The 13003-nt window shown below is 39.7% G+C and overlaps 1 protein-coding gene across 1 annotated transcript in view; it reads left to right on the plus strand.

Annotated features, from left to right (window-relative positions):
• The window catches only part of LOC127630245 (protein turtle homolog B-like), a 113929-nt gene that overhangs the window by 42629 nt on the left and 58297 nt on the right, over nt 1–13003 (plus strand). The window contains 2 exon segments of the mRNA XM_052107722.1: nt 17–214; nt 10922–11068. Of these exon segments, the coding sequence (XP_051963682.1) occupies nt 17–214; nt 10922–11068 (345 nt within the window).

A 13003-nucleotide genomic window follows, 5' to 3' on the forward strand; every position in this document is an offset into this window, starting at 1 on the left:
TGTTTTTTGTGTGCAGGTGCCCACGGAGTGAGAGAGGAGCCCCAGTTTGTGACAGCCCATGCAGGAGAGAGCATTGTTCTGGGATGTGACGTGAGCCACCCCCTAAACGGCCAGCAGACTCCCTATGTGGTGGAGTGGTTTAAATTCGGTGTGCCTATCCCCTTCTTCATTAACTTCCGGTTCTATCCTCCTCATGTGGACCCTGAGTATGCTGGTAAGCAACAGCATTGCTGCTAAATCTAGTGTTGAACACCAATTTGAATACTTATATTAAGTATGAAAACTAGGGCTGTCAATCGCTAAAAATGTTTAATCAAATTAATTACATGGTGTCCCGATTAATTAATCGCGATTAATTGCATTTAATCGCATATACAAATATTTGCTGAGAAAGCCCCTCATATAATACATTTTAATCAAATGAATCGCACTGAATTAACGCGTTATATCGACAGCCCTAATGAAAACATGTATTGCATTTATGATGTTGAACTATTAAGTTTGAGATAAGAAGCCAGTATTCCAGCATTGGGACATATTGCAAGGTTTTCCATCCATAGCCTGTTTGAAAACAGTTTTTGGTGATGATATTATTATATAGATTTTGCACACTTAACCTTTAAATTAATTCAGAAGTTTATATATAACAAGGGTAGTATTTCATATTTAAAATACCTGAAACCTGAGTGTAACTGCTGTGTGCATTTTACGTTACACTTTTTGATTTATAACTAGTAGCACTAAAAAAAAAAAGGAATTTAATAAAATAAATATATATATAAACTGGCAGCCCAACATTTTGAATAATGTACAGATTTAGATGTTTCTGAAGGAAATTGGTACTTTATGCAATAGACTAGCATGTTTTAAGATCAATATTAGGTCAAAAATGTCAAAAAAGAAACAGTTTTCTCTAGAAACTCGTCAGTCAATCGTTGTTTTGAGTAATGAAGGCTTTACAATGCTTGAAATTGCCAAAAAGCTGAAGATTTCATACAAATGTGTACACTACAGTCGCCAAAGACAAAGAACAACTGGCTCTAACTAGGACAGAAAGAGATGTGGAAGACCAGATGTACAACTAAACAAGAGGATGAGTACATCAGAGGCTCTAGTTTGAGAAATTGAGATTGAAACAGAAAAACAAAATGAAAAGGTTAGAGTGGGCAAAGAAACACAGACATTGGACAACAGATAATTGGAAAAGAGTGTTATGGATCTTAAACCCATTGAGCTTTTGTGGGACCAGCTAGACTGTAAGCACCTCACTTAGAAGTGCCGACAAGACAGCCACATCTATGGTAAGTACTACAGGAAGTGTGGGGTGAAATGTCACTTGAGTGTCTGAACAAACTGATAGCTAGAATGCCAAGGATCTGCAAAGTTGTCATTGCTGCACGTGGAGGATTTTTTGATGAGAACGCTTTGAAGTAGTTTAAGAAGTTCTGAAAGTTCAGATTTTTTATTCAGATTGCAATAGTATATTTTCATGTTATTAATGTCAACTATACATTGTAATCAGTTGAATGCCACTTTGGTGAGTAAAAGTACCAATTTCTTTCCATAAGAGTGAAATCTGTACATTATTCCAAACCTTTGGCACCAGTGTAATATATATATATGTATATATATATATATATTTTTTTTTTCTTTTTCTAGACAAAATCGTTTTCCTAAAAATGATTGTCCACATATGTGGACAGCAGAACTACGTTGTAAAATTTTAAATAACACTAAGCTATAGAAAATCAAATAGCTTATTATGTTTCCAGGAGTGTTGATTATTCATGTTATTGAGATGATACTGACATCACAGCTGATTTTCTATAAAGCTGAATAAATAATTGTTATTCGAAGTAATATCCAGCATCATCCAATCACTGCCAACCATGTTAAAATAAAACGTAGCATTATAAAATTCTGAATCTAGGTACTGATTACCATTGTCCCATGTCTGCCAAACATGTTGAGTGTTCCAAACATCATCTGCAGCCTGAAACTGAACTTTTGGTTGAATTTTAGGATAGAATCCACTTAGCTGCATATAAAGTTATAGGATGCTCCCTTGCTCCCTATTTAGTGAATTACTTAACCTCCAGTGAGCTGTCTGTCTGCTCTGGTCTCAGAATAGTTTGAAATTCACCATATTTTCATCCTCAACAGAATCGTATTGCACAGTGATAACAAAAATAAATTTTACAAAATGTATATTAAAATGAAGCGAAATGACCCACAGATGTGTGAATGTTGAAAGTTATTCAAAATAACTGACATGTTTTTTCTATTTTTGAGGGAATAAAGTCCCAAAATCCTTGCATATGGACATTGTTTTTATCAGGACACTGATGCGTGAAAACAGAGATTATAAAGCAGCATATCAAACGAAACTAGAGAAACTTCTCTTTACAACCAAACAGGTTTCAATTAAAAAAATTGGAGATTTCTTACCAGAGGCACATTTGATGGCACTGTGTCTGTAGGAGCGCTTCAAGGTAATTGACTGCAGGCTTTTGGGGCACGTGTCTCGGTGCGGCAGAAGTTATCCATTTAAATTGTATTCATTTAAATTATGCATTGCATTTAGTGAAGCCAAAATACAATGTCCACACATGTGGACACATGGTCGCATGACCCACATGCTGTTGCTAAAGAACTAATGTACTCACTTTGTGTAAGATTGAGTGGAATAACAGTTGTCTGTTTACTAAACTCCAAACAAGAGAAAAAGAGTCTCAAATGCTATTGACATGGATTGTGAAAGTCTTTAGTAATGGCTGCTTGCTAGCATGGCACTTGTTCTCTTTCAAGGTGCATTACAGAACCTTAATTACCTCAAATCTGCTGCTGGCTGTCTGGGTGAGAAATCACCTATTGTTAGTTCTTCTCAAAGCACACACTCTCTAAAACACAGGTCACAAAGCTGTGTGGGACACATCCATCTCTGTGAATGTTTAATGTTAAATTGGAAATTCATGTTACCAGAAATAGGAGAAATGCTTGGAACAGGGGGCCTATGTTGTACTTTTGCATAATCTGCCACGTGTGGTCAATACCAGGGATAATGTTAGCATGTGGCTGAGATTGGGGATACAGAGTTACAGAGAGCATTTAAATGAATCTATATTGTGACATGGGCATTTTAAGAAGATCCAGAAATTAGAGATCCCTCTAAGCCACCAGGACTTGTTTTAATTGAGACAAAGGCATTATCTGTGTTCCAGAAGTTAGTGAACTGCCTTATTGGCTGCTGTTTACATAAGACAGCATTCTTACCACAATAAGTGCTTATTAAGTGACTGATTTGGAACGCTTTCATGAGCAGTGCTACACAAAAATGCTCCTTACACTAAGCGTATGGGAAATTCATTTCACTATTGATTCCAATAGTGTCAAATTAGCATGTTGCTAAGCAAACAATGTGATTCTCTGATAACTTTAAATACATATACAGTATCACACACAAATATTCTGTAATATAGTCCAAGTTTAATTACACTGAACTATTTGTAGGGTATTACATATATAATTTAGAGATCTAAATCAGTTATGTATGGTATTTTGGTATGCGATATTTAGGAGGGAATTTAGGGTCTCGAACTGTCATTATTGTACCTTATTAGGTAAAGAAATGTATAACAGAATTAGTCGCATTCAACAACCATTATAAATTAGATAAATGACAAATAACTAGATTATTTGTTTTAATAGATTCTCCACCATTGAAATCGTAATACAACGTCTAGTTGTATCAGCTCACAATTTCTACTAGGAATTAGCTTTAATAAGTGAATTATGATTGATTCACTTATTGGAGTGATATTATTCTCATGGCTTATTGTACAGCTTAGAAGTGAAACCTTGTAGAAACAGGGATGAGATTATTTATCAAAATATACCACAGTCAAGTCGTCTTTGAACACAGACAAACTTTATTAGTATTCTAAACGTAAATCTAATCTAACATATATATACATGAGACAGGTTGGTGAAAAGTGACAGAATGTGAAATAACTGCTCAGTACAGTGAAGATGAACTCTACGGGGTCTGTTGAAAATACCTTAAGAACCATTTATCCTTCTTTGAGTCTACATTTATTAGCTATCGGATTACCCAAATAATTTAATTAATACACCAGCACTTTGAGCACAATATTGGATATGTACTTGCGTGTCTTTGTGGTGTTTCCTTGCGTTCTTTGTGTGGCTTGGTTCTTGGTCGAAAGTTCATTCCGTTGATGTTTTAACTTCTGTGTGATCAAATTTATTGTCCGTATGAATGGTTAGCTGTGAAGCGAGGCCTTCTCATTCCTTCTCAGGGCGTCGAATTCCCACTTTGGACCTCACATGGCATGGAGTCAGCGGAGCAGAAGAGAAGAGTGAAGAGAGCGACAAAGAGAGCAAGAGAGGAGAGTTCTTCCTGTTTGGAACTATTTGAACTGAGATTGGCCACATCCCCCAAATCAGAAGTAACTTGAGTCACATGGTCAACTGGGCTGTGTTTTCTGACAGTTGAGTTATGGTCCTTTGTTTCAGACTCTTAAAAATGTCCCGCTCAAAAATAGTGCATATTTAATCATGAGCGTTTATATCTTGAGAATGGTACAAGAGGCATGATATTAATTTTCACCAGATTTCTCTTCATACACCAGCGAACGCTTAAATACTAAACATGAAATTTTTTTATGGATGTTATACGTGTAGGTATTGGCAGGGCGGAGGGCGGGGCCGGGTTGTGATTATACACACCCGGTCCCTTATCAGGCTAATTAAGCCTCTGAGAGGGATAAAGGCTGATGTCAGATGGTGGTGCGGGAGAGAGAGATCGTTTACTGACATGTCCGTCATGTGTGTGTTGTTTTCTTTTGTTTAAGTTTATTATTAAAATATTATTTATATTGACAAGCCGGTTCTCACCTTTCCATTGAACTGCGTTACACTGGTGCCGAAGCCCGGGAAGGAGGAGGGATGCCCGTCGCGGAGTTCTTGACACTGGCGTCCACCCAGGGGAGCACTACTGCCATCCACCGGGGGAGGGAGTAGACCGACCACCTGGACGCGGTGAATGGCCGCAGTCCACAAGGCGAGTGGGGACTGGACTTCCTGACCGCCTGGAACGATTGAGCCGCTGTGAGGTGCAGAGGAGAGCCCTGCCATCCCCCAGAAACATGGAAGGGTCGAAGGAAGACCGTCGTCCACGAGGGGAGGAGGGAAGTGTCTCCCCGACCGCCTGGAGCGGTAGGGCCGCTGCCAGGGGCAGAGGAGTGTCCCCACGAGTCGCCGAGAAAGCGGAGGGGCGTTTTGACCGCCGGGGGTCGTGAGTCTGACTCCGGTCCGCCCGGGGAGAAGCAGCTGTCCTCCACATGAGAGGGTGGAGAAGTGATCGAGGACCATGCGACGTTGTAACGGAGAACCGGCGAGTAAGTTTTTTTTTTCATCTCTCTCTCCTCTCTCTCTCTCTCTCACTGCCACTCTGCATTGGCCTTTTCCCTCTCGTTTAAATTTTACAGTTGTTTTGGGGGGGGGGTACTACACTGTTACAGGAAGTACCTCCCCCATTTTAATTATTTCTGTTTCCCTCCCCTTGTCCCCTCCCTCGTCCAGGTAGATGGGGATGACCTGCCGGCAGACCGGGCTTAAAGCACGCCCTCCCCAAGGGAAAGAGGGGGGGAGGGGTGTACGTTAGGCCGGGGGCTCCCCAGCCTGAGAGAACGAGGCAGGAATGTGGAAGGGAGGAGGGCGGGCCGGGTTGTGATTATACACACCCGGTCCCTTATCAGGCTAATTAAGCCTCTGAGAGGGATAAAGGCTGATGGCAGACGGTGGTGCGGGAGAGAGAGATCATTTACGGACATGTCCGTCATGTGTGTGTAGATGTCTTTTGTTTAAGTTTATTTTTAAAATATTATTTATATTGACAAGCCGGTTCTTGCCTCCTCCTTTCCATTGAACTGCGTTACATACACATCATTGTATTTTATCAAGTTAAACATTATAGTTACCATTCTTAGTAGAATGAGATCAAGCATACATAATTAAAGATTATATTTATCAATTATAGGTGATTGCACATTGCTACACTCATTTTAAAGAGGTCCATCAGTCTATAATCATTAATTTGTCGGGTACAAACTTTACCACAGTTCAAAGTAATTTTCAGTATTATCTAGTAAGGCTAGATTAAGATGAAATGTCTTAAGAGTCATGCAAATTTGATGGTCCTTGTAACCTTACACAGAAACAGCCTGGTGTAACTGGGTGGGGGTTCTTGTGAAGGCCGGTGATTTACGATGTTGAAACATTCCAAACTAAAAGGCTGTTTTTTTCTCATTTCAAATCATGTTGGTTGAATTATTCTGCATATATAATCTTACATATTTTTATCATAAATTTAAAGGATTTAATAAAATAAAAGTATATTAATGATCAACATTTCTCTCGACTAGCCATCTTGGATAACGTTTGCAATATATTCTGGGTTTGCACAGTGTATCAAGTTAAAAGTAGTTCAACTTTGAAAAACGTGCCTCAAGACCCCCATTCACTGTTCCATTCTTTTGTGGTCCGTCTAACTGTTTTGGAGCGCTAGAACAAGTCCCCATAGAATTTGCCAAAACAAAATATATTGGAAGGTAGCATAATGTTCCTGCCTATGTTTTTTAACAGCGTTCAAGACAGGAGTGCTCTTATGATACATTAACTGCTTTATAGGTATGCAGCTCACTAGGTTTTACAATAGAGCTACTGTATGACGTTTTATTAAATGAGGGCAGAATAGTTTAATTGGACAATTCTTCCCTTCTCTGAATTGAAATGAGAGGTCGAATCTCAAAGGAAGGCCTGCACTATGGAGCGGAATTGACTTTTTAATTCACATCTTTATATTGCAATTTCTCATAAATCCTCTTCTCCCATAAAATAAATAATTGATTTAAGGACGAGAGAGAAAAGAGGGGAACAAATTAACTACAATTCCACTATTTGGTTGTGCCCTCATCCCATTTTGAATTAGATATGAGATCTGATTTTCAGTTCCTGAGTTCCAACAGTGCGACTGTATGTCATTGTCTCCTGTGGGTACTATAGTGTCGCCATGGCAGCTCATTTTGTAATGCTCCTCTCTGCCACAAGGCTTTAGTCTCACAGTTTGGCTGGACTGCACACAATTACCATTGAACTCCAAAAGACTATTACTGTAACTCACAATGCAATTTTCACAATGCAGCAGAAATTCCCAAACTCTCTCCCTGTTGGATATTGCCAGAGCTTCGGGTCTGATTCATCAACCAATTTGCCGTATTAGTGACTTCATTGTCTTGCAGAAGGACAATCTATGCGGCAATCATTGCAGCAGTTTAGATGTGATTTACACAGGCTCTAAAAAAGTTATAGGTCTGCTAGAGGCAGATTGGTTTCAGTCTGGACTGGTCAGTTTATGCGCCCCTAAAATGTAGTGTGCAAATCCATCCCCCAAACATATCTTCAAAAGGCCTGCAGCAGAAATTTGGTAATCAAGCACCAAACTAGTTTGCTGTGTTTAAAACATTGAAGGTTAACCCTCACTAAACCACTGCTGAAATGATGTTCAATGCTGGGAAGTGTTGCAGAGAATACAGCTTTTAAGCATATTGTTGTAAAGATAACAACCCGGATAGCACAATTACGATGTAAAGGGTTTTATATTTGTGAAAAGTTTTTTGTCCTACATATTTATGTACAGATGTTGGGTTTTTTCAAGTTTGTAATCTTTGTTTGTTTTAAAATAAATGTAAACATAAAATTCCACAAACATTGCGATATGGACTGGTTGTATTGTTGTCATAAATCTACAATCTATAAATAACAGTATTTTTTGAGACAAACAGATCTTTGAATAAAAAGCAGTTTTTGAGACATCTCAATTAAATATAAGATATTTTAAAACCTAAGTAAAACATCCCACAAACGTTGCAGTTCGGTTTTTGTCTTCATAGTAAAATATGTTATATTGATGTTCTGAGTTTACATACCAGTTAGACGGATAGGTATTTTTTCTCTACATTTAAAAATGTTTAGGACTAAAATTGACTGTAAAGTTGCTGTTTCATATACACTCACCTAAAGGATTATTAGGAACACCTGTTCAATTTCTCATTAATGCAATTATCTAATCAACCAATCACATGGCAGTTGCTTCAATGCATTTAGGGGTGTGGTCCTGGTCAAGACAATCTCCTGAACTCCAAACTGAATGTCAGAATGGGAAAGAAAGGTGATTTAAGCAATTTTGAGCGTGGCATGGTTGTTGGTGCCAGATGGGCCGGTCTGAGTATTTCACAATCTGCTCAGTTACTGGGAATTTCACGCACAACCATGTCTAGGGTTTACAAAGAATGGTGTGAAAAGGGAAAAACATCCAGTATGCGGCAGTCCTGTGGGCTGAAAATGCCTTGTTGATGCTAGAGGTCAGAGGAGAATGGGCCGACTGATTCAAGCTGATAGAAGAGCAACTTTGCCTGAAATAACCACTCGTTACAACCGAGGTATGCAGCAAAGCATTTGTGAAGCCACAACACGCACAACCTTGAGGCGGATGGGCTACAACAGCAGAAGACCCCACCGGGTACCACTCATCTCCACTACAAATAGGAAAAAGAGGCTACAATTTGCAAGAGCTCACCAAAATTGGACAGTTGAAGACTGGAAAAATTTTGCCTGGTCTGATGAGTCTCGATATCTGTTGAGACATTCAGATGGTAGAGTCAGAATTTGGCGTAAACAGAATGAGAACATGGATCCATCATGCCTTGTTACCACTGTGCAGGCTGGTGGTGGTGGTGTAATGGTGTGGGGGATGTTTTCTTGGCACACTTTAGGCCCCTTAGTGCCAATTGGGCATCGCTTAAATGCCACGGCCTACCTGAGCATTGTTTCTGACCATGTCCATCCCTTTATGGCCACCATGTACCCATCCTCTGATGGCTACTTCCAGCAGGATAATGCACCATGTCACAAAGCTCGAATCATTTCAAATTGGTTTCTTGAACATGACAATGAGTTCACTGTACTAAAATGGCCCCCACAGTCACCAGATCTCAACCCAATAGAGCATCTTTGGGATGTGGTGGAACGGGAGCTTCGTGCCCTGGATGTGCATCCCACAAATCTCCATCAACTGCAAGATGCTATCCTATCAATATGGGCCAACATTTCTAAAGAATGCTTTCAGCACCTTGTTGAATCAATGCCACGTAGAATTAAGGCAGTTCTGAAGGCGAAAGGGGGTCAAACACAGTATTAGTATGGTGTTCCTAATAATCCTTTAGGTGAGTGTAGGTCATTATTTGTTGATTCAAAATACATTAACATCATGACATTATTTTATTATTTTATTTATTTATATTATTTGTAGATGTGGCTTATAGAACATTTCAGATGAACATTAACATTTAACTGCAACCAAAATTCAATACATTGCGAAAAGTTGTAAAAACTTTCTCGGCTTGCTGAATGCAGTCTGGCTTAAAGGTGCTCCAAGAACACCTTTAATTTGCTGTTAGATTCAGCGTGAAGATGCTCTCTAAGTCTGACGCAGACACCCAATCTCATCAGCACTTTATCACACTGCTGGAAATAGCTGTGATTTTGAAGGCCTTATTTTTTACTGCAAGTCTGCATCCTTCTCTGCCCCATGCCATATTGATTTTTCACTCTGGATACCTGCCGTTACCCAGGGCTATGATATCTACTTCTCAGTACACAGCAGTATGAAGTATGAAGGCCAGCCAGAGTGTAAATACGCGTGTCTGAGACACTCAGGCAATATTTGTCCACTGAACACTGCCCTGAACTTTCAAAAGACATTAAATCCCAGCTAAAGTCTTCAAAAAGGGAAATGAGAGATTTCTGGCATGCTATGGGCAGCGTGAGGCTCTGGAATGGCTTAGTTCAGTCAAAGAGATGCATGGCTGCCCAAATTTCTCCCACTCTCTGTGACTATTTGTATTGTTAGAGTGTTTGCTAAGCCTCTTAGTAAAGAAAGTGTACCACTCTGATGTGAGCTGTGATATTTTGTTCTTTTCTATTTCAAGTACAGTTTGTATTTCATGTGAAAGTGTAGGAGGGCTAAAACTGGGGGGAGATTACTTTCTTAGTAATGTTATACATTCCTTCACATACTGGTTTACTGCCTAGCATTTTATCTTTTGTAAAGTGCAAAATAGCCTTGGGTGAAACCTTAAAAATACTATAGTTCAAAATATTTAAAAGTTGTTATATGATGGTACTCAATCATTTGTGACTGTAAACTAAAGCTATACAGCTTAGAAAATTCATACAATATGTTTAAGTACTATTTTAATATTCCGTGGGCATTTTCATTTCTCTTTTAGTCTTTATATGCTGGAGTGATTAACTGTATAATCACAAGTGCAATGGCATGTTTTTTCATAGCAATAACAACTAATAATAATTTCCACCAACCAACATTACACACAGACAGTTAATTAGAACATACATTTCCTGTTTCTGCATAGACTGAATTATGCACTTAAGACCCTTAAATGTGTCTTGCTATATCGTTTACATCAATACATGGATCCAGCAGTGCTTTATTGTCTATATTATAACATTTTTGGATGCAACATACTTCACAAAGTAGCAACAAAAAATCTGTGTTTTGTTACAACTCCATCCCGGACGAGCCCCCAATTATGTTGCAGCCTCTCCCTAGATGGGGTCCTAATGTTAAGACTCCATTAAGGGTGACATCACAACATAATTGAAGGCTAGTAATAGCTCTATTTTTACAAATGGAAGAAAGGGGGAGTTTTCTGGAATCTGTTTGAAAACCGTTATTTTGGTAATTCCATTACCTAATTTTAATGTTGCAGAAATTACAAGTTTCAACTTGAACTGCTATGTTCTACTCTTGTGTCTCTTTCAGGTAGAGCCATTTTGCATGGAAAAGCTTCTCTGCAGATTGACCAGGTGCGCTCAGAAGACCAGGGCTGGTATGAGTGCAGGGTACTCATGCTGGAACAGCAGTATGACACCTTCCATAATGGCAGCTGGGTTCACCTCACAGTCAATGGTGAGTATGTCTTACCAAAAGCTTTTCATTAAGAAATGTTTTGGATGCAATATAAAAGACTGGTTCCCCCTTACACATACCAATCTACATGTATAGCTTTCTGCTTTTCTCAATGCACAGTAAGCATAAAAGAAAAATTCCTTTGATTGGTCATGCTTTTCTACATTTTCATTTGTAACTTACAGTAACATCCAAAGCAACTTACAGTGCATTCAGGGTATACATTTTTATTTACATCAGTTTGCATTCCCTGGAAATTGAACCCATGCCCTTGCCATTGCAAGCACCATGCTCTACCAGTTGAGCTACAGGAACCATTATCTATAGCCATTACCAAAGTGTAGAAAGAAGTGATATATATATATATATATATATATATATATATATATATATATATATATATATACACACACACACAGTATCTCACAAAAATGAGTACACCCCTCACATTTTTGTAAATATTTGATTATACCTTTTCATGTGACAACACTGAAGAAATGACACTTTGCTACAATGTAAAGTAGTGAGTGTACAGCTTGTATAACAGTGTAAATTTGCTGTCCCCTCAAAAAAACTCAACACACAGCCATTAATGTCTAAACTGTTGGCAACAAAAGTGAGTACACCCTTAGTGAAAATGTCCAAATTGGGCCCAATGAGCCATTTTCCCTCCCCAGTGTCATGTGACTCATTAATGTTACAAGGTCTCAGTTGTGAATGGGGAGCAGGTGGGTTAAATTTGGTGTCATTGCTCTCACACTCCCTCATACTGGTCACTGGAAGTTCAACATGGCACCTCATGGCAAAGAACTCTCTGAGGATCTGAAAAAAGAATTGTTTCTCTACATAAAGATTGCCTAGGCTATAAGAAGATTGCCAAGACCCTGACACTGAGCTGCAGCATGGTGGCCAAGACCATACAGCGGTTTAACAGGACAGGTTCCACTCAGAATAGGCCTCGTCATGGTCGACCAAAGGAGTTGAGTGGACGTGCTCAGCGTCATATCCAGAGGTTGTCTTTGGGAAATAGACGTATGAGTGCTGCCAGCATTGCTGCAGAGGTTGAAGGGGTGGGGTGTCAGCCTGTCAGTGCTCAGACCATAATGCATCAAATTGGTCTGCATGGCTGTCGTCCCAGAAGGAAGCCTCTTCTAAAGATGATGCACAAGAAAGCCTGCAAACAGTTTGCTGAAGACAAGCAGACTAAGGACATGGATTACTGGAACCATGTCCTGTGGTCTGATGAGACCAAGATAAACTTATTTGGTTCAGATGGTGTCAAGCGTGTGGCAGCAACCAGGTGAGGAGTACAAAGACAAGTGTGTCTTGCCTACAGTCAAGCATGGTGGTGGGAGTGTCATGGGCTGCATGAGTGCTGCTGGCACTAGGGTGCTACAGTTCATTGAATGAGGGAATGAATGCCAACACAAATGCCAACATGTACTGTGACATACTGAAGCAGAGCATGATCCCCTCCCTTCGGAGACTGGGCCGCAGGGCAGTATTCCAGCATGATAATGACCCCAAACACACCTCCAAGACAACCACTGCCTTGCTAAAGAAGCTGAGGGTGAAGGTGATGGACTGGCCAAGCATGTCTCCAGACCTAAACCCTATTGAGCATCTGTGGGGCATCCTCAAATGGAAGGTGGAGGAGCACAAGGTCTCTAAAATCCACCAGCTCCGTGATGTCATTATGGAGGAGTGGAAGAGGACTCCAGTGGCAACCTGTGAAGCTCTGGTGAACTCCATGCCCAAGAGGGTTAAAGCAGTGCTGGAAAATAACAGTGGCCACACAAAATATTGACACTTTTGGCCCAATTTGGACATTTTCATTTAGGGGTGTACTCACTTTTGTTGCCAGCAGTTTAGACATTAATGGCTGTGTGTTGAGTTATTTTGAGGGGACAGCAAATTTACACTGTACACTGTACA

This window comes from Xyrauchen texanus, chromosome 36, assembly GCF_025860055.1.
Source record: "Xyrauchen texanus isolate HMW12.3.18 chromosome 36, RBS_HiC_50CHRs, whole genome shotgun sequence".
Lineage (NCBI taxonomy): Eukaryota > Metazoa > Chordata > Actinopteri > Cypriniformes > Catostomidae > Xyrauchen > Xyrauchen texanus.